The sequence below is a fragment of the Leptodactylus fuscus genome, unplaced genomic scaffold (genome assembly GCF_031893055.1).
Source record: "Leptodactylus fuscus isolate aLepFus1 unplaced genomic scaffold, aLepFus1.hap2 HAP2_SCAFFOLD_98, whole genome shotgun sequence".
NCBI classification, from domain to species: Eukaryota; Metazoa; Chordata; class Amphibia; order Anura; family Leptodactylidae; genus Leptodactylus; species Leptodactylus fuscus.
In genome coordinates, this window is record NW_027441034.1 from 268,874 (window position 1) to 294,851 (window position 25,978).

A 25,978-nucleotide genomic window follows, 5' to 3' on the forward strand; every position below is an offset into this window, starting at 1 on the left:
CTCTCACCGGATACACGCTGCACTTACCATGCTTTGGGCTCAGTATAGGAAAGGGATCGCCCAGCTTCCAGAAGAAATACATAAACGTGAGCCAGACAACGCAGGAGAAGAGGAGCCGCTGCCGGTGCACTGCACGGAGACAAGAAACATTAACTCCTTAACCACCGCTTACCGTCATTAAGTGATGTGGCAGGAGAGGGGGCTGCACTCGGCCCCTCAGTAACCGCTCCTGTTCTTACAGCAGCCTCCTGCTTTATGGCTGGGGTCGGATGAAGCTTGGATCATGGCTGGTGTGACAGTAGCATCAAAAGGATTTTCCCAAGACTTACACATTGACAGACCTGTCCTTGGGGTAGATCATCAACATGTGACCTATGGGGGTCTTGGGTGTCAGACCCTCACCAATCACCTACTTGAGGAGGTTGTAGACTTCACTGATCACTGCAGTCTCTGGACCCAATACTGATCACAGCACCATACCTTGTATAGTGGCTGTGCCTGGTATTGCAGCTCAGCCCCATTTCCTTGAATGAGACTGAGCTTTTGCTCTATCATGCTATTATTGGCACTGATAACGGACTGTGGCACTTGTCAGGGCCTTCTAAAGCAGCTTATGTGTGGTGGTCCCAGGTATCAGACCTCTCCATCAGATATTAGTGACTTATCCTATAGATCGGTAATTAACATCTAAGTCCTGGAAAACCCTTTAATGACTGGGCTCCTGGTGACCGGGGTCAGAGAATTTGTAGTGAAGCAATGAAGAACCGAAGACCCCTGTACAGTCAGTCCTGGGGACTTAGGAAGGACCCCAGGAAAGTCTCTGCTATAAGCTGATAGGGTGCACACTGCAGCATAGGGGCTGGGGATTGTAGCTCAGCAACATTGGATGGGACTGAGCTACAAACTGGCCATGTGACCAATCAATGTGATGACACTGGCCCGTGAGGAGGAAGCCGTGACCCCGAGACTTCACATGCTGCAAGTAAAAGTCTGGGAGACTGAATAAAGAAAACACCAGAGCAAATACGGCTGAGCATGAAGAAATCTAGAAACTGAGAGGAGAGAACAAACCTACAAGTAAGAAAAAGAGACTGCATGTAATAGACTGTATGTAAGAGACTGTATGTAAGAGACTGCATGTAAGAGACTGCATGTACTGTAAGCATGTAAGAGACTGCATGTAAGAGAGTGCATGTGAGAGACTGCATGTAAGTATGTAAGAGACTGTAAGAGACTGCATGTGAGAGACTGCATGTAAGAGGCTGCATGTAAGAGGCTGCATGTAAGTATGTAAGAGACTGCATGTGAGAGACTGTATGCAAGTATGTAAGAGCCTGCATGTAAGAGACTGCATGTAAGTATGTAAGAGACTGCATGTAATAGAGTGCATGTGAGAGACTGCATGTAAGTATGTAAGAGACTGTATGTAAGAGAGTGCATGTGAGAGACTGCATGTAAGAGACTGTATGTATTTATGTAAGAGACTGTATGTAAGAGACTGCATGTAATAGAGTGCATGTGAGAGACTGCATGTAAGTATGTAAGAGACTGCATGTAAGTATGTAAGAGACTGTATGCAAGTATGGAAGAGACTGTATGCAAGTATGGAAGAGACTGTATGCAAGTATGGAAGAGACTGTATGCAAGTATGGAAGAGACTGTATGCAAGTATGGAAGAGACTGTATGCAAGTATGGAAGAGACTGTATGCAAGTATGGAAGAGACTGTATGCAAGTATGGAAGAGACTGCACGTAAGAGACTGCACATGAGACATGTTGGGGGTTGTAGTATTGCGGTTTGTACTCACGCAGTCGTATGTTGCTCACCACGAAGTATCCGATGTAGAAGGGAACCACAAAGACCAGGACCAGCAGGATGACGCAGAGGTTCAGCTTCCAGTGGAAATAGCGAGAGCTGCAAGACAAGAGGAGAGATCAGCGAGCGGAAAGCCCGGAGCACTACAAGGCCCAGCAGCACTACAAGGCCCAGGAGCTCTACAAGGCCCATGAGCTCTACAAGGCCCAGGAGCTCTACAAGGCCCAGCAGCACTACAAGGCCCAGGAGCTCTACAAGGCCCAGGAGCTCTACAAGGCCCAGGAGCACTACAAGGCCCAGCAGCACTACAAGGCCCAGCAGCACTACAAGGCCCAGCAGCACTACAAGGCCCAGCAGCACTACAAGGCCCAGGAGCACTACAAGGCCCAGCAGCACTACAAGGCCCAGGAGCACTACAAGGCCCAGGAGCACTACAAGGCCCAGGAGCACTACAAGGCCCAGGAGCACTACAAGGCCCAGGAGCTCTACAAGGCCCAGGAGCTCTACAAGGCCCAGGAGCTCTACAAGGCCCAGGAGCTCTACAAGGCCCAGGAGCACTACAAGGCCCAGGAGCACTACAAGGCCCAGAAGCACTACAAGGCCCAGGAGCTCTACAAGGCCCAGGAGCTCTACAAGGCCCAGGAGCACTACAAGGCCCAGCAGCACTACAAGGCCCAGCAGCACTACAAGGCCCAGCAGCACTACAAGGCCCAGCAGCACTACAAGGCCCAGCAGCACTACAAGGCCCAGCAGCACTACAAGGCCCAGGAGCTCTACAAGGCCCAGGAGCACTACAAGGCCCAGGAGCACTACAAGGCCCAGCAGCACTACAAGGCCCAGCAGCACTACAAGGCCCAGGAGCTCTACAAGGCCCAGGAGCTCTACAAGGCCCAGGAGCTCTACAAGGCCCAGGAGCACTACAAGGCCCAGGAGCTCTACAAGGCCCAGGAGCACTACAAGGCCCAGGAGCACTACAAGGCCCAGGAGCACTACAAGGCCCAGCAGCACTACAAGGCCCAGGAGCTCTACAAGGCCCAGGAGCTCTACAAGGCCCAGGAGCACTACAAGGCCCAGGAGCACTACAAGGCCCAGGAGCTCTACAAGGCCCAGGAGCTCTACAAGGCCCAGGAGCACTACAAGGCCCAGGAGCACTACAAGGCCCAGGAGCTCTACAAGGCCCAGGAGCTCTACAAGGCCCAGGAGCACTACAAGGCCCAGGAGCTCTACAAGGCCCAGGAGCACTACAAGGCCCAGGAGCACTACAAGGCCCAGGAGCTCTACAAGGCCCAGGAGCACTACAAGGCCCAGCAGCACTACAAGGCCCAGGAGCTCTGTGTCATCAGTCCTGGGGTGAGGGATTGTAATGTACCGGGCCCCGCGGCTGATCTGCCTATAGATGTAAATGATGGATTGGGGGGGGGGGGGAGGGGTTACTAAAGTAATTTAAAGAAATAAAATAAAAATAACCCCGCCCACACAGAATGTAAGTGATAGATTCCTACAGAGAATATAGGAGGGAGGGGCTTCATCAATATGTAATCAGTAGGGGGCAGCACCTGCAGTGTCAGAGGCCACAGCACTCACTAACACCGCACCAATGATGTCACATTCATCAGTCACATGGTCTGTTTATAGTCCCAGTGAAAGGGACTGATCTGCAGTACCAAGAACAGCCACAATACAATGTAGAGCACTGTGGTCGGTAAGACGAGGCTGCAGTCACTTCCACCAGCTGATCAGTGTGGGTCTTGGCTGTCGGGCCTCCAGAGATCACATCCTGATGACCGATCCTAAGGATAGAGCCCTGTTATGTTTCCAGACCACTTTTATGTGCATGGTTAGGGGGTGGAGCTTCATAAAGGGGGCGTAACCATCATGTGTAACAGATTAGTGGGGGAGGGGTCCGGCTAGTGACGGTGACTTCTAGGCTCGGAGGATGAGGAGGATCGGCGCTCCCTATAGGAAGTGATAGAACAAGTAGCTTCAGATTAATGGGGGATGGTAAGGGGAAGATTACTGGAAAGTCTTCTTAAAGGGATGTGTCGCCCCTGCTAAGACGTCTGTATTCTGCCTGTAATAAGAACTCCGGGGCCTCTGCTGAGACGTCACATTGTGCAGCTCCTCTGTAGGACACGCTGACTATTGGGTATCTCCCTTCTAAGGCCTCCTGTACCCCCCCCCCCCCCCTGCACAGTCTGACCCTGATTGGGCTGTGTAAAGACGCCCCCTAGTGGTGACCTCTGCTAATGGAGGAATAACGGAGGAACAGCACAACATAGAAGACAATACATAGGGGAATAGAAGCATCTCCTAAGACATGGCCGGGGCGCAGACAGATCCTCAGGAGCCCCTCACCCATGTCTGAGGCGTGACGGAGGCGGCGGCCACTCACCTGCTGTTCAGTAAGCCCAGGATCTCAAAGATGATGAGCTCAAACATCGTGCAGGAGAAGGCGAAGGTCACCGAGAAGACGACCTGGACCACATACTGCCGCACCTGCGAGATACAGGGGTCACGTGATCACTATTAGCTACACAGAGGCGACCCCTAACCAACCAGGACACAACATCGCCCCCATCAGTAAGCACAAGCCCAATACATCTCTGGTACTCACAATCAGTACAGGTCCTACACCCAGCACCCCTGCTGATTAGCTGTTATTAGGATAGGTCATTACTATCAGATCAGTACAGGTCCCACACCCAGCACCCCTACTGATTAGCTGTTATTAGGATAGGTCATTACTATCAGATCAGTACAGGTCCCACACCCAGCACCCCTACTGATTAGCTGTTATTAGGATAGGTCATTACTATCAGATCAGTACAGGTCCCACACCCAGCACCCCTACTGATTAGCTGTTATTAGGATAGGTCATTACTATCAGATCAGTACAGGTCCCACACCCAGCACCCCTACTGATTAGCTGTTATTAGGATAGGTCATTACTATCAGATCAGTACAGGTCCCACACCCAGCACCCCTACTGATTAGCTATTAGGATAGGTCATTAGTAATAGATCAGTGCAGGTCCCACACCCAGCACCCTTACTAATTAGCTATTAGGATAAGTCATTAGTATTAGATCGGTACAGGTCCCACACCCAGCACCTCTGCTGATTAGCTCTTATTAGGATAGGTCATTAGTATCAGATCGGTACAAGTCCTACACCCAGCACCCCTACTGATTAGCTGTTATTAGGATAGGTCATTAGTATTAGATAGGTACAGGTCCCACACCCAGCACCCCTACTGATTAGCTGTTATTAGGATAGGTCATTAGTATTAGATAGGTACAGGTCCCACACCCAGCACTCCTACTGATTAGCTATTAGGATAGGTCATTAGTATTACATCAGTACAGGTCCCACACCCAGCACCCTTACTGATTAGCTGTTATTAGGATAGGTCATTAGTATTAGATAGGTACAGGTCCCACACCCAGCACTCCTACTGATTAGCTATTAGGATAGGTCATTAGTATTACATCAGTACAGGTCCCACACCCAGCACCCCTACTGATTAGCTATTAGGATAGGTCATTAGTATTACATCAGTACAGGTCCCACACCCAGCACCCTTACTGATTAGCTATTAGGATAGGTCATTAGTATTAGATAGGTACAGGTCCCACACCCAGCACCCTTACTGATTAGCTGTTATTAGGATAGGTCATTAGTATTAGATCGGTACAGGTCCCACACCCAGCACTCCTACTGATTAGCTATTAGGATAGGTCATTAGTATTACATCAGTACAGGTCCCACACCCAGCACCCCTACTGATTAGCTATTAGGATAGGTCATTAGTATTACATCAGTACAGGTCCCACACCCAGCACCCTTGCTGATTAGCTATTAGGATAGGTCATTAGTATTACATCAGTACAGGTCCCACACCCAGCACCCTTACTGATTAGCTGTTATTAGGATAGGTCATTAGTATTAGATCAGTACAGGTCCCACACCCAGCACCCTTGCTGATTAGCTATTAGGATAGGTCATTAGTATTACATCAGTACAGGTCCCACACCCAGCACCCTTACTGATTAGCTGTTTAAAGAGGCCGCATCACTCCAAAAAGAGCTGCGGCCTCTTTCTGATTTACCAAGAGCAGCGCTGGACATTGTAGTGGCAGTTTTTGGTATTGCATCATCTGAATGGGACTGAGCTGCAAACAGGCCATGTGACCGATGAAGGCGACATCACAGACTGTAAAGCAGAGCCCATATGAGCGCTACAGCAGCTTTACAGAGCTGATCGTTGGGGGTGCTGGATGTCAGACCCCCCTCCTCCGTTCTTATACTGATGACCTATCTAAAGGTGTAGAGCAGAGGTTCTCAAACTTATTTTGTCTACCGCCCACTTCGAGAATTAATTATTTTCTAGCGCCCCCCCCCCCCCCAATTTTTTTACTTGACTACATCTTAAGAATCACAATCGCAGTCATTATGTTAATAATTAAATGATGTGTGTCATGTGACAATAAGACTTTCTGAGGAGGGTCATGTAAAACACCATTTTGTAATATTAGGAAAACTTTTATTCATGTTATTAAAACAAACATTTCAATTTTAAAACAAATCTAATGTGAAGGATGAATTTGATGATTTTTAACAAGTTTGTTAATATCAGGCTCGAATTTACTCAAAAACAGCCGTAAGTCACCGCGTTCGGTAATCTGCAACCGATTTCTCTTTTTAGTTAGCAACGTTGCCACAGCACTAAATCCACGTTCACACAAGTACGATGATGGGAATGCTATCAAAAATCGTTGAACGATGGACCACAATCCAGGGTACAATTACGGGATTGGCTTTTGTAGCCAAAATTCCGCCCACCACATAGCATGATCCTATGGGATGACTGAAGGGCCTGTAATGTCATCAAAAGGTCCTGTAGACTTGGATTTACCTTGTACGGAGTTTCCTAAAGGACCTGGCTCCTCTGCCCACTAGCAGCCTGCTCTATATAATAAAGCTTTATCCTAGTGAGCAGAGAGACCAGCTCCTTTACCCAGTAGGATTTAGACTGCTTTATATAAGAAAGCAGCACTTATTCCACACACATCCCTCTATCTCACAGCAGGGAGCTAGGTGATGTGTATGTGACGTGTATGTGACGTGTATGTGACGTGTATGTGTGGTGCAGACACAGGCTGGCTCCGTACACTCAGCCCCCCCCACACAGCAGGGAGCTAGGTGACGTGTATGTGACGTGTATGTGACATGTATGTGACGTGTATGTGACGTGTATGTGACGTGTATGTGACGTGTATGTGACGTGTATGTGACGTGTATGTGACGTGTATGTGTGGTGCAGACACAGGCTGGCTCCGTACACTCAGCCCCCCCCCACACAGCAGGGAGCTACGTCATGTGGCCCCCTCAGCAATGAGCAGGGGGCCAGGTGCTAGTGTCCAGAATGAAGTGAATAAAGTAAGATAGTGGACGAACAAAGCAGTTTTGCTGAAGCAATGTATTTAGGAAAAGTCTTACATCCACATTAACAAGCAGTATAGCTAGGAGCCTTGTGATGGGACAACCCCTTTAAATTAGCCATCGCCCCCCTAAACCGCTTCAACGCCCCCCAATCTTCTCTGTGCCCTTTACTGCCCCCCTATAGGCCTCTAGCGGCCACAAGGGGGCGTTATCGCCCACTTTGAGAAAGACTGGTGTAGAATCACTTACCTCATAATCCTTAAAGAGCTGGCGCATGAAAAACAGCCATCCAAAGCCGAAGAAGAGGAGCTGAGGAGACACAAAGCACCGGGCGGTCAGATGTGCGGACATACACACAGTACATGAAGGGTTAAAGATCTAGAAATCACCCCCCCCCCCTCCCCCATTAGAAGAGCGCCGGGGACCCCAAGGATCAGCTCTAATGTGTGGGGATAACTCCCGGCAGCGCCACCACAGGAGGAATGAAGTATTACACAATGTCCACTCACCTGAGATATCACCATGAAGACGGAGTCGATCAGGAAGCTCATAGCGGCGGCGGCAGCAGCGGTGACCCCGCCCACAACTAATACAATGCTATATCCGCCCGGCGGCCTCCTCACATCTCCAGCTCTTCCTCACTATTCTTGAGCTTTACTGCAGAAATAACAGGAGACATTAATGTGATACTGACCACGAGCAAGGAAAGAGAATGAGAAGGAGAAGGACTACAAGTCCCAGCATTCCCTGACAGTCTGTACTACAAGTCCCGGCATTCCCCGACAGTCACTACTACAAGTCCCGGCATTCCCCGACAGTCACTACTACAAGTCCCGGCATTCCCCGACAGTCACTACTACAAGTCCCAGCATTCCCCGACAGTCACTACTACAAGTCCCAGCATTCCCCGACAGTCACTACTACAAGTCCCAGCATTCCCCGACAGTCACTACTACAAGTCCCAGCATTCCCCGACAGTCACTACTACAAGTCCCAGCATTCCCCGACAGTCACTACTACAAGTCCCAGCATTCCCCGACAGTCACTACTACAAGTCCCAGCATTCCCCGACAGTCAGTACTACAAGTCCCAGCATTCCCCGACAGTCACTACTACAAGTCCCAGCATTCCCCGACAGTCAGTACTACAAGTCCCAGCATTCCCCGACAGTCACTACTACAAGTCCCAGCATTCCCCGACAGTCACCACTACAAGTCCCGGCATTCCCCGACAGTCACTACTACAAGTCCCGGCATTCCCCGACAGTCACTACTACAAGTCCCGGCATTCCCCGACAGTCACTACTACAAGTCCCAGCATTCCCCGACAGTCACTACTACAAGTCCCAGCATTCCCTGACAGTCACCACTACAAGTCCCGGCATTCCCTGACAGTCACCACTACAAGTCCCAGCATTCCCTGACAGTCTGTACTACAAGTCCCAGCATTCCCCGACAGTCACTACTACAAGTCCCAGCATTCCCCGACAGTCACTACTACAAGTCCCAGCATTCCCCGACAGTCACTACTACAAGTCCCAGCATTCCCCGACAGTCACTACTACAAGTCCCAGCATTCCCCGACAGTCAGTACTACAAGTCCCGGCATTCCCCGACAGTCACCACTACAAGTCCCGGCATTCCCCGACAGTCACTACTACAAGTCCCGGCATTCCCCGACAGTCACTACTACAAGTCCCGGCATTCCCCGACAGTCACTACTACAAGTCCCAGCATTCCCCGACAGTCACTACTACAAGTCCCGGCATTCCCTGACAGTCACCACTACAAGTCCCAGCATTCCCCGACAGTCAGTACTACAAGTCCCGGCATTCCCTGACAGTCACTACTACAAGTCCCAGCATTCCCTGACAGTCACTACTACAAGTCCCAGCATTCCCTGACAGTCAGTACTACAAGTCTCAGCATTCCCTGACAGTCACTACTACAAGTCCTGCCTGACACCGCAGAAACCATCAGAGTGTAGGCCCCATTCACACGGGGAGCGGAAGGGCGGATTGTGGCACTGAGAGTGACGGGGGGAGCCGTCTGATTCTCCGGCCAAAACCCGCCTGCCATGACTGTTACAGCTTCCGACAGTGGTGGCTTCCCCCTCCGAAGTAGGCGCAAGTAGGCGGAAGTTGCTGCCACCAAGTGGATGCCGTCTGATGAAAGGAGAGCTCGCAACATTCCGCTCACGTAAAAAAGAACGCTAGCGGTCTCCATAGACTGCCATTGTGAGGGGGCGGATTATCACGTGGATTCTGCGCCATCATCTGCCCCCTCTGTGCCCAGGTAAACGGGGCCCTATTGGTCCACGGAGAACGTCTATATACTGCCACCTATATACTGACAAGCATTCCCTGACAGTCACCACTACAAGTCCCAGCATTCCCTGACAGTCACCACTACAAGTCCCGGCATTCCCTGACAGTCACCACTACAAGTCCCAGCATTCCCTGACAGTCACCACTACAAGTCCCGGCATTCCCTGACAGTCACCACTACAAGTCCCGGCATTCCCTGACAGTCACCACTACAAGTCCCAGCATTCCCTGACAGTCACCACTACAAGTCCCGGCATTCCCTGACAGTCACCACTACAAGTCCCAGCATTCCCTGACAGTCACCACTACAAGTCCCGGCATTCCCTGACAGTCACCACTACAAGTCCCGGCATTCCCTGACAGTCACCACTACAAGTCCCGGCATTCCCTGACAGTCACCACTACAAGTCCCGGCATTCCCTGACAGTCACCACTACAAGTCCCGGCATTCCCTGACAGTCACCACTACAAGTCCCGGCATTCCCTGACAGTCACCACTACAAGTCCCAGCATTCCCTGACAGTCACCACTACAAGTCCCGGCATTCCCTGACAGTCTGTACTACAAGTCCCAGCATTCCCTGACAGTCACCACTACAAGTCCCGGCATTCCCTGACAGTCACTACTACAAGTCCCAGCATTCCCTGACAGTCACTACTACAAGTCCCGGCATTCCCTGACAGTCACCACTACAAGTCCCAGCATTCCCTGACAGTCACTACTACAAGTCCCGGCATTCCCTGACAGTCACTACTACAAGTCCCGGCATTCCCTGACAGTCACCACTACAAGTCCCGGCATTCCCTGACAGTCACCACTACAAGTCCCAGCATTCCCTGACAGTCACCACTACAAGTCCCAGCATTCCCCGACAGTCACTACTACAAGTCCCGGCATTCCCCGACAGTCACTACTACAAGTCCCAGCATTCCCTGACAGTCACTACTACAAGTCCCAGCATTCCCTGACAGTCACTACTACAAGTCCCGGCATTCCCTGACAGTCACTACTACAAGTCCCAGCATTCCCTGACAGTCTGTACTACAAGTCCCAGCATTCCCTGACAGTCACTACTACAAGTCCCAGCATTCCCTGACAGTCAGTACTACAAGTCCCAGCATTCCCTGACAGTCACTACTACAAGTCCCGGCATTCCCTGACAGTCACTACTACAAGTCCCAGCATTCCCTGACAGTCACTACTACAAGTCCCAGCATTCCCTGACAGTCACTACTACAAGTCCCGGCATTCCCTGACAGTCACTACTACAAGTCCCGGCATTCCCTGACAGTCACCACTACAAGTCCCAGCATTCCCTGACAGTCACTACTACAAGTCCCAGCATTCCCTGACAGTCACCACTACAAGTCCCGGCATTCCCTGACAGTCACTACTACAAGTCCCGGCATTCCCTGACAGTCACCACTACAAGTCCCAGCATTCCCTGACAGTCTGTACTACAAGTCCCAGCATTCCCTGACAGTCTCACCTCCCAGCTGTTCAGTAAGCGGTAGACATGACTCCCTCCAGTAACCGGTCACACACTGCAGACTCTACTCCGGCTCTCCAGGTTGTCATTTCATTTCTTCCACACACTCAGCAGTCGCGCTCTATATTCGTCCACATCACCCAGCTAGACAAACATCCTAGCACAGTACGCTAATATTCTGTCTTCATTTGTCGAGGCAGGCAGCCATGTTTTCGAAGTCTTATTAATACAAAGTACAAACCAAATTGGCTTATCAAATATGGCTGCTGACATGGAGACACAACCTAACAGACCTGCGCCATCTCCAGTGCGAAACAATCGGAATTACATCGCCTTATTCGGCAGATGGGGCGGAGTTTAGTTTTTACATCAGCCAATCAGATGAAGCAAAGTTTTAATTGTTTTCGAATGTTGAAAAGTATTCTCAGATCGAGGCTTGAAACACAACCGCGTGCAGCGGAAGTCTCCCCGCTGGTCAGAATAACTTTATTAACACTAAAAAAAAGGTGCAAAGTGACCTGAGATGTGGAGGTTTGGGACACGAGGCTGAGAGCGAGGAGAGGTGAAGTCGGAGTGAGTCACGTGTGTGGGGCACATGATTGTCTGACTGTACCACGTGATGGTAGTGAGGGAGGATCTGAGTCACATGACCTACACATGGCTGTTTCCCATAACAACCAAAGACAAGCGCTCAAGACACAGGGAAGCGAAAGCAGTCGTGTGATTGGTTGCCATAGGAGTGCGAGCTTCATCCCCCATAGCCATTACAACTCGCACCCGGGTCATCATCCATCTTTACCAAACTCCTGAATGTCACAGTGATGCTAATGGCTCCTGTTGGCTTTCTCGTGGTCCCCGCAGTTAAAGGGATTTCCAGGCGTGTGGTTTGAGCGAGCGCCGCAGTCTCTTCACAGCGCTGTCCAGTGTAAGGTGGCAGTGCCTGGTATTGCAGCTGAGCTCAGACCCATTCACTTAGCTGGGACTGAACTGCAAGCAGGCCAGGAGACGAATGAAGGTGTTGTCCGGCTGTGGGCGCCATCCTTACTATAGAAGTGCAGCGAGTCCATCAGTATTGATGGAGGGGATCCTTGTGGTTAGAGGGGTCTGTACCCATTACCCCTCCCGACGTCACCGCCACCCCCAGGGAATCACGGAGCAGAATAGTGAGAGATGACTACACTGAGCCACCTGCCCCCACGACCGCCCTGAGCCCCTCCATCACTGGTGCGGGGGCGCTCACTGCACTACTAAAGTAGGGATACAGCCCATGGTCATACAGAAGCACCCATCCTGGGCGGGTGCAGCACATCACGGGGGGTGGGAGTCATTATGTTACACACAGGGGTCATTATAGAACTGTTGGAATAAGTTCACATGTAGGAATTTGGCGCTGAATTCAGCACAGATTCCACCACAAATTCTGCCTGAAATCCATCTCCTATTCATTTCAGATTTCAGCCTCCTGCTCGTTCAGATTCTGCCTTAGAAATCCCAATGATATGAAAGGAGGCAGATAATATAGCATTTATGTCAGCGTGGAATCTGTGCCGGCCCAATACAGGCAGAATACAGCGGCGCTAGTCTCCAAATGTCACGTAAAATCCTCAGTGGTTTTTGTCAAGCAGAATCCGCTTCAAGTTCCTGAAGCAGAACTTTGGATGGGAAATTCACCATAAAATTCTGTGTAAAATTCCTACCTGTGAAGTTACCCTGAGAAGCCATGTATAAGCGATCACTACTTTGGGGTACTCAGTTCGGGCTTATTCCTCACTAGGGGATAGTTCGCTCGCTTTAGAGTATCCACTGCGTCCTCTGGCAGCTCCTCCTGGCAGTGAGAGGATCTGTCCTAGAATATCCACTGCGTCCTCTGGCAGGGAGAGGATCTGTCCTAGAGTATCCACTGCGTCCTCTGGCAGCTCCTCCTGGCAGTGAGAGGATCTGTCCTAGAATATCCACTGCATCCTCTGGCAGCTCCTCTTGGCAGTGAGAGGATCTGTCCTAGAGTATCCACTGCGTCCTCTGGCAGTGAGAGGATCTGTCCTAGAGTATCCACTGCGTCCTCTGGCAGTGAGAGGATCTGTCCTAGAGTATCCACTGCGTCCTCTGGCAGCTCCTCCTGGCAGGGAGAGGATCTGTCCTGTCCTAGAGCAGAAACCCCCTAGAAGTGCTCAGACGTGTGACGTGACATCGGGGGAAGGGGGGGGGGGGGGGGGGGGAGACTGCAGCTTCTCCTCCTACGTGGACTCCATAGAAATCAATACAGTTGTCAGTCCGGGCCGTATACATGTATATCCAAGATGGAGCAGTTCTATTCTCCGCCCTGAGACTCCAGCTCTGAGCCCATCGTCTTCTTTTAGTTTCAGATCGTGTCCTGATGAAATGCGGCCGATCTTCAGCACCAGTCGTCTACTCCGCACCTGTTTTCCAATATGGCGTCTGCACAGAACCGCGACAAGTTTAGCCTCTGTCCAGGATGTGCTGAAGCTGCAGGAGAAGAAACGTAACAGCGTCGTCTTCCCTGTGAGTGACCTGGAGAAACTCCTGAGCCCCGACATTGACAAGACTAACTTCAGACTCTTTAGTCCCTCAATAGAAGAAATAACTGAGGCCGAGAGTTTGTTTAGACCGACCGCAAAACACGTCATCGATTATGTGACGTCCGCGGTCAGGATGGATCATACACCCGAACTGCAGCAACCAGAGGTAAGTCATGTCTGCTGCACCCCGGCCTTATTGGGTAACAGGTTACTCCTCCAGATCTGTCAGATGTTCTGGAGCTGTCACCCGGTCTCCCGACCTCCTCACCAGATTACTAGCCACAGGTCTCCTGCACTGAGCCCAACACTGTGCAGGAATGGCTTCAGTGAACGCAGGGAGGGATGGACCTAAATATAGAGGAGAGCAGGAATCCTAAGGCCATGCTCGAGGCCGGGGGCGAGATACTGAATATGGATTTCAGGCTTCTATTAGACAATAGAGATTCTCTATCACATTAATCCTAAGATCTCCTAATTTTTAGTCCTGGCCTAGCAAGTGCTTCCAGCGGCGAAATATATGGCGGCCTTTACACGTGTACGTCTGTCACTCACCGCTCTCTGTCTCCCCAGGTCTGTTTCATAGGAAGAAGTAACGTGGGGAAATCTTCTCTGATCAAGGCCCTCTTTGCTCTGGTGCCAGGAATTCAAGTGCGAGTCTCTAAAACTCCAGTAAGTCCAAAAGACTTCAGCCATATTGTGTATGTGATGGACTGAAGGAGCGGCCAGACTGCCTGGTGGTATATACACTCAGACTGCCCAGTGGTATATACACTAAGACTGCCCGATGGTATATACACTCAGACTGCCCGGTGGTATATACACTCAGACCGCCCGGTGGTATATACACTCAGACCGCCCGGTGGTATATACACTCAGACTGCCCGGTGGTATATACACTCAGACCGCCCGGTGGTATATACACTCAGACCGCCCGGTGGTATATACACTCAGACCGCCCGGTGGTATATACACTCAGACCGCCCAGTGGTATATACACTCAGACCGCCCGGTGGTATATACACTCAGACCGCCCGGTGGTATATACACTCAGACCGCCCGGTGGTATATACACTCAGACCGCCCGGTGGTATATACACTCAGACCGCCCAGTGGTATATACACTAAGACTGCCCGATGGTATATACACTCAGACCGCCCGGTGGTATATACACTCAGACCGCCCGGTGGTATATACACTCAGACCGCCCGGTGGTATATACACTCAGACCGCCCGGTGGTATATACACTCAGACCGCCCGGTGGTATATACACTCAGACCGCCCGGTGGTATATACACTCAGACCGCCCGGTGGTATATACACTCAGACCGCCCGGTGGTATATACACTCAGACCGCCCGGTGGTATATACACTCAGACCGCCCGGTGGTATATACACTCAGACCGCCCGGTGGTATATACACTCAGACCGCCCGGTGGTATATACACTCAGACCGCCCGGTGGTATATACACTCAGACCGCCCGGTGGTATATACACTCAGACCGCCCGGTGGTATATACACTCAGACCGCCCGGTGGTATATACACTCAGACCGCTCGGTGGTATATACACTCAGACCGCTCGGTGGTATATACACTCAGACCGCCCGGTGGTATATACACTCAGACCGCCCGGTGGTATATACACTCAGACCGCCCGGTGGTATATACACTCAGACCGCCCGGTGGTATATACACTCAGACCGCCCGGTGGTATATACACTCAGACCGCCCGGTGGTATATACACTCAGACCGCCCGGTGGTATATACACTCAGACCGCCCGGTGGTATATACACTCAGACCGCCCGGTGGTATATACACTCAGACCGCCCGGTGGTATATACACTCAGACCGCCCGGTGGTATATACACTCAGACCGCCCGATGGTATATACACTCAGACCGCCCGGTGGTATATACACTCAGACCGCCCGGTGGTATATACACTCAGACCGCCCGGTGGTATATACACTCAGACCGCCCGGTGGTATATACACTCAGACCGCCCGGTGGTATATACACTCAGACCGCCCGGTGGTATATACACTCAGACCGCCCGGTGGTATATACACTCAGACCGCCCGGTGGTATATACACTCAAACCGCCCGGTGATATATACACTCAGACTGCCAGGATCTAGTATATTCCACAACTGGTTGGTTTCATGACCTTTGGATCCCCCTTTCAGCTACAATCAGCGCCTCACACTTTGGAGGACCTGACATGTCCAGCGTTACACAGACAGTCCATTGATTTCTGTGGACAATGTGTAATACTTAAATTCACCTGTGGGGGTGCTGCAGAGAAACTGAACCCTGGCTGCTGGCTACCTCCATAGGCTGATGGCTGGAGGTCCCTACTAGAGGTCCCTATACACTAAGTCCGTAAGTGTCCATGAACATCAGACTGGCCCTATGGCGGTCATACCCCCTCTGATCTCCACTATCACAGTTTTACATTTTTTTTTATCGGGGTCTAAACACACTTAATTCTCTTTTATTTATTAGGGCCACACTAAAAAGATGAACTTTTTTAAAGTGGGCAAAGCCTTCACCCTGGTGGACATGCCGGGCTACGGGTATAAAGCTCCAGAGGACTTTGCGGAGATGGTGGAAGCTTATATACAGGAGAGACGCAAGTACGTACGTCACAGGCGACCGCCCCCTTAGTCTAATCTTCACCTCTTTTTTTCGGAGCCGCCAACACTTTTTAAACATATTATTTTTGCAACTTTTAGTCTAAAAAGGACATTTTTGCTGGTGGACGGGTCAATCGGGATTCAGAAAGCAGATCTGATCGCGGTGGAGATGTGCGAGGAGTTTGGCATTCCTTACGTGGTAAGTGTCAGTCCATATATACAGGTGAAGGTTTAGGTTTCCTTTTTTTGGCTCATGTACCTCTTTGTTCCCGTTTGTCACGTGCCAAAGAATAAAGTATTGTATACAAGGTATCCCGAGAAAATATGATATTGTGTCACGGGATATCTCTCCCATATGTGTCTCTGTGGCCACCCAGTGGTGGTGCTGTGAATTACCGGGTGACATAGCACCCCATGTGACCCACCTCTATGACCCCTCACCCAACCTGCTTGGCACTGACGAGGGGCAGTAACTCCACAATAGCAGCTGGCTTAGCTGTAATCCCAGGTCGTGTCATTAGGTTTCTGGAAATCAGACATTAAAGGGATCCTATCATTGGATACCCTTTTTTACTAGATAACACGTAGGAATAGCCTTAAGAAAGTCTATTCGTCTCCTACCTTTAGATGTCTTCTCCGCGCCACCGTTCGCTAGAAATCCCGGTTTTCTTCGGTATGCAAATGAGTTCTCGCAGCACTGGGGGCGGGTCCCAGTGCTCAAACAGCCCAGGGGCGTCCCCAATGCTACGAGAGAACTCTCCATTGACGCCTTCATCTTCTTCAGGAACCCGCCTCTCTGCGCATCTTCTTCCGGAGCTGGGTTTTCAATTTTCTAGGCCTCAGGCAGAGCCAACTGTGCATGCCCGGGCCACAAGAAAATGGCCGCTTACACAGCTTACAGTGTAAGCGGCCATTTTCTTGTGGCCCGGGCACTTGCAGTCGGCTCTGACCGAGGCCTAGAAAATTGAAATCCCAGGATGGAAGAAGACCACTGACACGTTTCAGAAAAACTGGTCTCCTTAGTGTATAATATTCCTTTACATCTGGTCTCTGCAGATGGTCATGACAAAAATCGACCGATCCCGGCCCGCGGTCCTGGTCAGACAGTTCATGCAGATTCAGGACTTCATCAAGGCGCAGACGCTTGGCTGCTTTCCTCAGCCCTTCCTAGTCAGGTAATGCGGTGGAGGACTACATGAATATTCTTTGGGGGGCACTCTACACCCATACATTTGCTACTGGATTCTTCCTACATGAGGTCTAAGCCTTAAGCCCTGTCCCTTTCCTTTGCAGCTCTCTACATTTCTCAGGGATTCACCTCCTCCGATGTTTCATCGCCCATGTGACTGGAAACCTTCCTAAAGTTAGGTAAATGGCGATCACCAGAATCCCAATTGGTTCTTCTCCAGGATGACACAACAGCCATGAGGGACCGGGGGCCTCAACGGGCCAGGGTGACATCTGCAAAACTATCGTACAAGGCCACAGTCACATCGTACTGCTGCGGGTCAGTCTGTAACCAATAAACTGTGACAGAACCGAATACAGTATGATGGAGAATCCCGATACGGATCACTATGGGCAGGGTATACGGGACTGGGAGACTTGGTTTCTACTGAGTCCAGTAACAAGTGTGCTCAGTGGCAAAAGCCAAAATAAAATTTCATAAAATTTGCATGACCAAGTTAATGACTATTTTGAGATCCTCCAGGTAAAGCAGAATGACGGGCCATGATCTAACCTCAGCCACAATGTAAAGGTAGTAACAGGGCTCCTCCCCTAACACTCGCTATGTGTAATACAGGTGTATACAACATGAGACCCTGGACCGCCATGAAATCAACTTTAATAATGTGGCTGCTTTCTGTCTGCGGAAAACCTCTCTACAGTTCCTGCCCCGCGGGGTCTCTCTTCAAGCTAATTTACTCTTGCTACTAAGGAAGTCTGTCCATAGATACAATCCAATGAGATTGACTTATCTCAGCAAGTGTAGAGACTCCCTTACACAGTGAATGGAGAGGGAAGGGGCTGATTCTCCTCAGCACCTGCACAGACATGTCTGAAGACGGTTGCTGTGTGCACAAGATGAAGATCCTGCACATCTCACAATGTAAGAAAAGTTCTCCATGGACTTGGATCTACCGGCTGCACGTGTGGTCACAGATAGAATATTGTTCACAGCAGACAACTCACTATACTCAGATTTTTTTTTGTTTGTTTCATCTGCATGCATTTGTAGTGGAGTGTTCCTGGATCTCCAATATTAAGATTGCTTTGGATTTCCTCAAATGTTCGCTATTGTACAGTTACTCCTGGCAGAACGTTATTAGTAGTGGATGGTGGAGGGTTAGACTGCTCTTTACTGTGCAGGGGCCCAGCCTGAGGGACAAGTGGAAAATGGGTTTCAGCCACAATGGGATAAAAACAGCAGAAAAAAAAAAAAACAGGATGTACAAAGGATTATACAGACAGAATAGACAGGCGACCCATGTAGTGAGATACACGGAAATCTGGTGGGAGCTGGAATATTAGGAGTTGCTACAACCCCAGTGGGAGCATTGGCGACACCCTTGTTTTGCTAAAGGTCATTTGCATATTGACAAACAGCGATACCTCGGTAATGGAGAGACAAACATACAAAGAGAAAATTCATGTGACCCCAAACTCTAACTGCGGGGCCGGCTCAGGCTGACTTCCATTGGAACATATTAGACAAATAAAGTTCTACATTTTTACTGGTTTCACCTTCACTTTATTGAAAAATTACAAAATCTGCTGTAAAAATATTAACTTCATGCGCCGTCCGTGAGATCGCCGCGCCCTCAAGTTGATTTTTCCCAAGCCGATCAGGATTAAAAAAAAAAAAAAAAAAAAAAAACCCACACCCCACACACGCTTGGTTTACACCTCATGTAAAAAGTTCTAAGTCATTAAATCCTGAGAGATGGCGCAGGACTCGGCCGCCTCCAGAGAGCCCAGGCCCGAAGCCACAGCAGATCCCACCGACAGTTATGACGTCTATAAAGGACATTGCACCAAGTTTTTATAGAATTGTCTTAGGCAAAGAAAAAGTTCCAGCTCCATTTTTCAGACAGTCTTGAGAATTGAAAGAATCTGATCCAACACAATTCTCAGTCTGACTGGGCCCCAACAAGCCCCTCACCACCATTATGGGCAGAGCAGGACAGAAGGTTTGGCCACAGGACATATCTGCAACGGTGTCCTTGCTGGGGTGGGGTAAACTATGGGCTGACTTTTTTTTAGACCTGAAATGAGGCGAGGATGGAGCCAATCCATGTCAGGCAAAGAGGAAAACCCAATTTTGGACATTTTGATGATAAATTTTGGAAGTCATACAAAGGAGTTTTATGGAAGCCACCCATAAAGTTCAGGAGCACCGCGTGTGGTCTATGCCGCTGACTCCACCAATACGTAGTCTGGGGGTTCGTGCAGTCCTTCATCTTCTTCATGCGTTTCCCTCTTCTGTGTCGGGTGGTGAATTCCAATGAGCATTTCATAGAGAAAGGTCCCTATCATCCCACCAATCATGGGACCGACAACTGGCACCCACCACCAATGGTCACCAGCCCTAGAAGACAAATAGCCCATTAGTTTAGAAGAAAGCCATGTGCGCCTACACCATAAGATGCTCGCAGACACTGAACCAGCAGGAGATCATCTAGAATGCAGAGGAGATCAGATACAGACATTACCTGAAGACCTCTAGGCCCCAGCCGGCAAGCGCGGTGAAGAGTCGAGGCGCCAGGTCTCGGGCTGGATTAATGGGGTATCCGCAATTGAATCCCATGGAAAGACCAACCAGTAGAACGATAAGACCAATGACAAAAGGCTGAAGACCTTGAGGGGCTGCATTATTGTCCACATCAAGGATCGCCAGGATGCAGATCATCAAGGCCGCGGTAGCGATCACCTGAGACACGATATAGACAAGTCAGAGAGGCCACGGACACGTTCTGTACCTGCATAACACTGAACAGGATGAGGGAGGAGCTTTATCAGGAAGGGCCCGTCAGCTGATCTCAGCCAATCAGCTTGCTGGGAGAGTTGTAGCTGATCCTGATTGGCTGACTGATGCTCCTCCCCACGTGTCCTCTTCAGTATGGTGCAGGCCTCAGTCTCCTATATCGGGGGCTCTTTGCAGTTACTACATTCTTCCCTGGTGTTATTACCTGATCTGTGAGGCCGTTATACACACTCAGATGGTCTGACGGGTAGGACGCGAATATCCCAGCAGTCGCCTGAGACCCGTTTACGGTCCAGTTTCCATCGCTGTATTTATAGAAGGCATCTAGAGGGAACCGATGGAGGACAAATAGGGAAAGGAGGGCTGAGAATGTGTCCCTGGTGGAATCCTTAAAGGGGCGCTTCACTGTAGTAACACTTCTTTCCAGATACTTCTATATGGCATTTAGGAAGAGAAGACCAATCATTTAGCCCAGAGGTTACCAAACTTTTTTTTCTTGTAGACCACTTACAAAGTTTTCCTGGTTTCAGGGGACCCCCTGCGGCTACATTTCTACCATATTCCCCCCCAAAAAAAGTGAAAAAGTGATAAGTGAAGATTAGATCTAATGATGGAAATTTGCGTTGCAGCTGAGACCCCTGAGGATCCACCTGGACCACTTTGGGAATCACTGATTTAGCCACAAAGTAAGTCTCCCATTGGAGGACCCATTATACACAGGTGTAACCTAGACAACCCAGGGTAGGGGGCACTGCAGACCCAGAGGGGCCCCCAAATATTTTTCTGCCACTTAAGATACCACTATAGTCTAGACAGAAATAGACAAGTGGTGGCCCCTTACAGATTCTGCAGTGTGGCCCAGGAGCTTCAAACTAGGCCTCAGAGTGAGTCCATTGAGATGTAATTCTCCATTTCTCCTGTAGGGGCGCTGCAGGGAGAGGTGATACCCACTGACAGATTCCGCCCATTTCTTACCAAAATACAAAACAAATACCAGGCCTGCGCCAACAAAGGAGCCGAGGAATTGTGCCAAGAAGTAGACTAACATCATCTGCCAATTTATCTTCTGCAGGAGGAACATGGAGAGAGACACGGCCGGATTGAGGTGAGCACCTGAAGAATGACAACTGGGGGTTAGAGGAGGCGAACACCCAAATATATAGCCATATTAGTGATAGTGAGCGCAGCTCTGGAGTATAATACAGGATAAGTAATGTAATGTATGTACACAGTGGCTGTACCAGCAGAATAGTGAGCGCAGCTCTGGAGTATAATACAGGATAAGTAATGTAATGAATGTACACAGTGGCTGTACCAGCAGAATAGTGAGCGCAGCTCTGGAGTATAATACAGGATAAGTAATGTAATGTATGTACACAGTGACCAGCAGAATAGTGAGCGCAGCTCTGGAGTATAATACAGGATAAGTAATGTAATGTATGTACACAGTGACTGTACCAGCAGAATAGTGAGCGCAGCTCTGGGGTATAATACAGGATAAGTAATGTATGTACACAGTGACTGTACCAGCAGAATAGTGAGCGCAGCTCTGGAGTATAATACAGGATAAGTAATGTAATGTATGTACACAGTGACTGTACCAGCAGAATAGTGAGCGCAGCTCTGGAGTATAATACAGGATAAGTAATGTAATGTATGTACACAGTGACTGTACCAGCAGAATAGTGAGCGCAGCTCTGGAGTATAATACAGGATAAGTAATGTATGTACACAGTGACTGCACCAGCAGAATAGTGAGCGCAGCTCTGGGGTATAATACAGGATAAGTAATGTATGTACACAGTGACTGCACCAGCAGAATAGTGAGCGCAGCTCTGGAGTATAATACAGGAGAAGTAATGTAATGTATGTACACAGTGACTGTACCAGCAGAATAGTGAGCGCAGCTCTGGTGTATAATACAGGATAAGTAATGTATGTACACAGTGACTGTACCAGCAGAATAGTGAGCGCAGCTCTGGAGTATAATACAGGATAAGTAATGTAATGTATGTACACAGTGACTGCACCAGCATAATAGTGAGCGCAGCTCTGGAGTATAATACAGGATAAGTAATGTAATGTATGTGCGCAGTGACTGTACCAGCAGAATAGTGAGCGCAGCTCTGGAGTATAATACAGGATAAGTAATGTAATGTATGTACACAGTGACTGTACCAGCAGAATAGTGAGCGCAGCTCTGGGGTATAATACAGGATAAGTAATGTAATGTATGTACACAGTGACTGCACCAGCAGAATAGTGAGCGCAGCTCTGTAGTATAATACAGGATAAGTAATGTAATGTATGTACACAGTGACTGCACCAGCATAATAGTGAGCGCAGCTCTGGAGTATAATACAGGATAAGTAATGTAATGTATGTACACAGTGACTGTACCAGCAGAATAGTGAGCGCAGCTCTGGAGTATAATACAGGATAAGTAATGTAATGTATGTACACAGTGACTGCACCAGCAGAATAGTGAGCGCAGCTCTGGAGTATAATACAGGATAAGTAATGTAATGTATGTACACAGTGACTGCACCAGCAGAATAGTGAGCGCAGCTCTGGGGTATAATACAGGATAAGTAATGTATGTACACAGTGACTGTACCAGCAGAATAGTGAGCGCAGCTCTGGAGTATAATACAGGATAAGTAATGTAATGTATGTACACAGTGACTGTACCAGCAGAATAGTGAGCGCAGCTCTGGAGTATAATACAGGATAAGTAATGTAATGTATGTACACAGTGACTGCACCAGCAGAATAGTGAGCGCAGCTCTGGGGTATAATACAGGATAAGTAATGTATGTACACAGTGACTGCACCAGCAGAATAGTGAGCGCAGCTCTGGAGTATAATACAGGATAAGTAATGTAATGTATGTACACAGTGACTGTACCAGCAGAATAGTGAGCGCAGCTCTGGATCAGTATTGTATTTACATAGTATCCCTCTCATTTAGGACAATATTCTTCCATATTGATCACTCACCTGAGATTCCAGCACAGACATAGGCGCCAGCAGTCACCGCGAAGCCAAACGCCATATTGACACTTAGAAACTGAGCTTTGGCAAATCCACTTAACTCCATCTGAGCCACAGAGCCGCATCCGAAGAGCTGAGGGGGGAGACAGTCAGCGGGTTGGATCACATATGGGTGCGGGTATGGCTTACACATTAGTCTTGTAGTTTTATACACAGCACATACAAGTCATTCCACAACTAAATATCTGATTTTGGGTGAATCTGCTGCAGGAGGAGAAGACGACAAACCAATGAAACGTTTCTGATTGTTGTATCGGGGTCGGGGGATGAGATATTAGGCTGCAGTAATGGCACCATACTCAGATCTGTAATACAGACACTTACACAGCCATCAATGTGATCAATAAACGGACGGCAGAGGTTTAAGGACACAAAACATAAAGCACTGGCTCCATCCTCTAAGCATTGATATCTATAGATTATATAGTGGCGCCCCCTACTGTAAGTTATAAGACTTCACCAATAGGATCCATGATCTTACATAGAAAGGAGCGTTAGTCCTTATAATCCACACCTCAGATGCTGCAGAACCTCTTTATACAAACATATGGTCTTCATGTCAGTCTATGATGGACAGATAACTTCCCCATACTCTGCAAATAGATGTTCTGCAGCAGCTGAGTCATGCATTGTCAGCAGCTCCCTTGATATTTGCAGATTCATGAGCCCACAGACCCAATCAGTGAATCCTTATAAGCGTCCAGTAGGGGGCGTCGCTATATAATGTTACAGTATCTGACACTGTGTTACCGTCAGTTACTTACAATTAATATCAAAGTCCCCAAAAACTCGGCCAGTCCGCAGCGCAAATAGCAATTGTTTGTCCGGAACTTTAACTTGATCATTTCCATGGGCCGGTCGTGCGGGTCCATGATGAGGGCAGCCCTTGTGTGTCCATTGCCCTGGTCCGCTCAGCTGCACTTTATAGCCTTCTTTATCCTGCTGATTAGGAACCATGGTGAGGATGTGGACCGGACCCCAGGCCTGAAGCCTTCCTTATAGTAACTGCATTAACCCATTAAGGTCACGCCCTTATTTACACATCAGTGATTTGCATCCAAACACAGGAGCAGAGACTACACCGATACACCGTATAATGGAGAGATTTCCATCTGTTCTGGGGTTTGGATTTTCTTTCACCATCCTGCCCCTGGTTTTGGCTAACAGACTGCAACTGAGCCCTGCCATGTGAATAAGGGCCGAGCCCCGCGCAAGATTTTGTCAAAAAGTCTGTTATGTTTGTCTTGTATACCGTTATACATGCTGGCGGTGAGGTGGGGGTTGTAGAAGATGAGTATGCACATAGGCTAGCACCACACTGCAACATTACAAATCATGTGACTTTAGTGCGGCGTGATGTCACGTGATGCGATTTCGATGCGACATGCATGTGTTTGCGATTGCTTGTTGTGGTTGTAGCCGTGACCTGATGCTGACAGGGCCCCGCACCAGTCTCTTCTCATGCTGCAGCCGCCCTATATACAGATAGCGCAGATGATGGCCAATCCAGAGCAGGAATGGGGGAGGGGCTGCAGGTTAGTAGATATGCATATCTTTCGTCTGCACCTCCTAACGGCATTTAATTTTTTTTTTTATCCTGGACAACCCCTTTAAGGCCGCTGATGGCTGATGTGTGAATAAGGCCACAATTACCATGGTAGACATAATAGAATTGAGTAACCATTGCGTTCTCCAGACGTTTTGGTCACTTCGCCCTTCCGCCCATCCTGTACATTGGAATAACCTGAATGTGTTTGTTTCAGGCCACCCTCCGACACCTTCATATTCACACGACAGTATCGGCCATGCGGCGACGTATTTATATAACGGCCATCACACGTCTGCATGGGGGCTATTCACATGACCGATATTCTGAATGTTGTAACGCACCGTCATGCGAATCCCTCGCGTATCCCTCCATACACTGAAATGAGGGATCACTGAAAACGGGCGAGCGCAAGATGGACGTGAAATTCTGCAGATCTGACAACCATTTTCCACAACCTTCTTGTGAATGTCGCCTCACTCCTATGTACAGACACCACTGAGGAAGGGGGTTCTACCAAAATCTATACTATTGTGGGTAGTAGACACCAGTATAAATATGGCGCAATGTGGCGCGTCTAGTGCGGACCAGTCTAGTCATGTGGGGGAGGGTTGTCAGAAAAAACCCTAGTGGGCGATATATTGTGGCTTAGACGTCACTCTTCCGGCCTACAAATCATCACAAAAGTTGCATTTTTTGGTGCAAGTACTTTTTTTTTAAAAAAAAATCGAGACTTTTTGGCGATATCTTTTTCGGCAGTGTAAGGTGAGGATGTCAGCGCGCTGGGTGGGGACGCCTCAACTGGAAGCAAGAAAACCTTCACAAGTCATTCCTGATATCTGCCCCAGTCACTGGCTAGCAAAGAGTTCAATCCTGGACCACCCAAAATACTCCAGAATCAGGAGCCTGAAAACTCCAGAGAGCGAAGGGTTAAGGCCAGTCAATGAAATGGCGGGATTAATAAATCACCCACTGAGTGTTTCGGGGTCGGCATGGGGCGGGTTAAACAGCTTTTCATACAGTTTTACTAATGACATGACAACTTGGTAAGATGGGGGGTCACTGCCCCCCACGATATCATTCTACTCCTCTCCTAGAATATGGCGGGGACCCTACTGCTCCCATTATGTAACACTCAGCCATGAC

The 25,978-nt window shown here is 49.2% G+C and overlaps 3 protein-coding genes across 4 annotated transcripts in view; 1 reads left to right on the forward strand and 2 right to left on the reverse strand.

Moving 5' to 3' along the window:
* The window catches only part of LOC142189054 (Golgi pH regulator-like), a 31,422-nt gene extending 20,219 nt beyond the window's left edge, over positions 1-11,203 (reverse strand). Inside the window, 6 exon segments of the mRNA XM_075262119.1 lie at positions 28-129; positions 1,809-1,915; positions 4,209-4,312; positions 7,506-7,565; positions 7,766-7,913; positions 11,072-11,203. Coding sequence (XP_075118220.1) covers positions 28-129; positions 1,809-1,915; positions 4,209-4,312; positions 7,506-7,565; positions 7,766-7,807 — 415 coding nt within the window. The 5' untranslated portion in view covers positions 7,808-7,913; positions 11,072-11,203.
* A 350-nt stretch (positions 11,204-11,553) lies between these two features.
* Positions 11,554-17,843, forward strand: GTPBP8 (GTP binding protein 8). 2 transcript variants are annotated; one of them, XM_075262117.1, is made up of 7 exons: positions 11,554-11,644; positions 13,429-13,774; positions 14,179-14,277; positions 16,117-16,247; positions 16,347-16,446; positions 17,304-17,422; positions 17,541-17,843. In XM_075262117.1, the coding sequence occupies exons 2-7, from the start codon at positions 13,451-13,453 to the stop codon at positions 17,617-17,619; spliced, it is 852 nt and encodes a 283-aa protein (XP_075118218.1). In that variant the 5' UTR covers positions 11,554-11,644; positions 13,429-13,450; the 3' UTR covers positions 17,620-17,843. The 2 variants fall into 2 exon arrangements, with proteins under 2 accessions (XP_075118218.1, XP_075118219.1); XM_075262118.1 differs by lacking the exon at positions 11,554-11,644 and adding an exon at positions 11,954-11,996.
* A 1,812-nt stretch (positions 17,844-19,655) lies between these two features.
* Positions 19,656-24,137, reverse strand: LOC142189052 (aquaporin-3-like). Its single transcript, XM_075262116.1, has 6 exons — positions 24,051-24,137; positions 23,233-23,359; positions 21,208-21,345; positions 20,438-20,556; positions 19,961-20,178; positions 19,656-19,836 (listed from the first exon to the last, which is right to left on the reverse strand). Exons 1-6 carry the CDS (start codon positions 24,135-24,137, stop codon positions 19,656-19,658), a joined length of 870 nt encoding a protein of 289 aa, XP_075118217.1.
* Between the last annotated feature and the right edge of the window lie 1,841 nt (positions 24,138-25,978).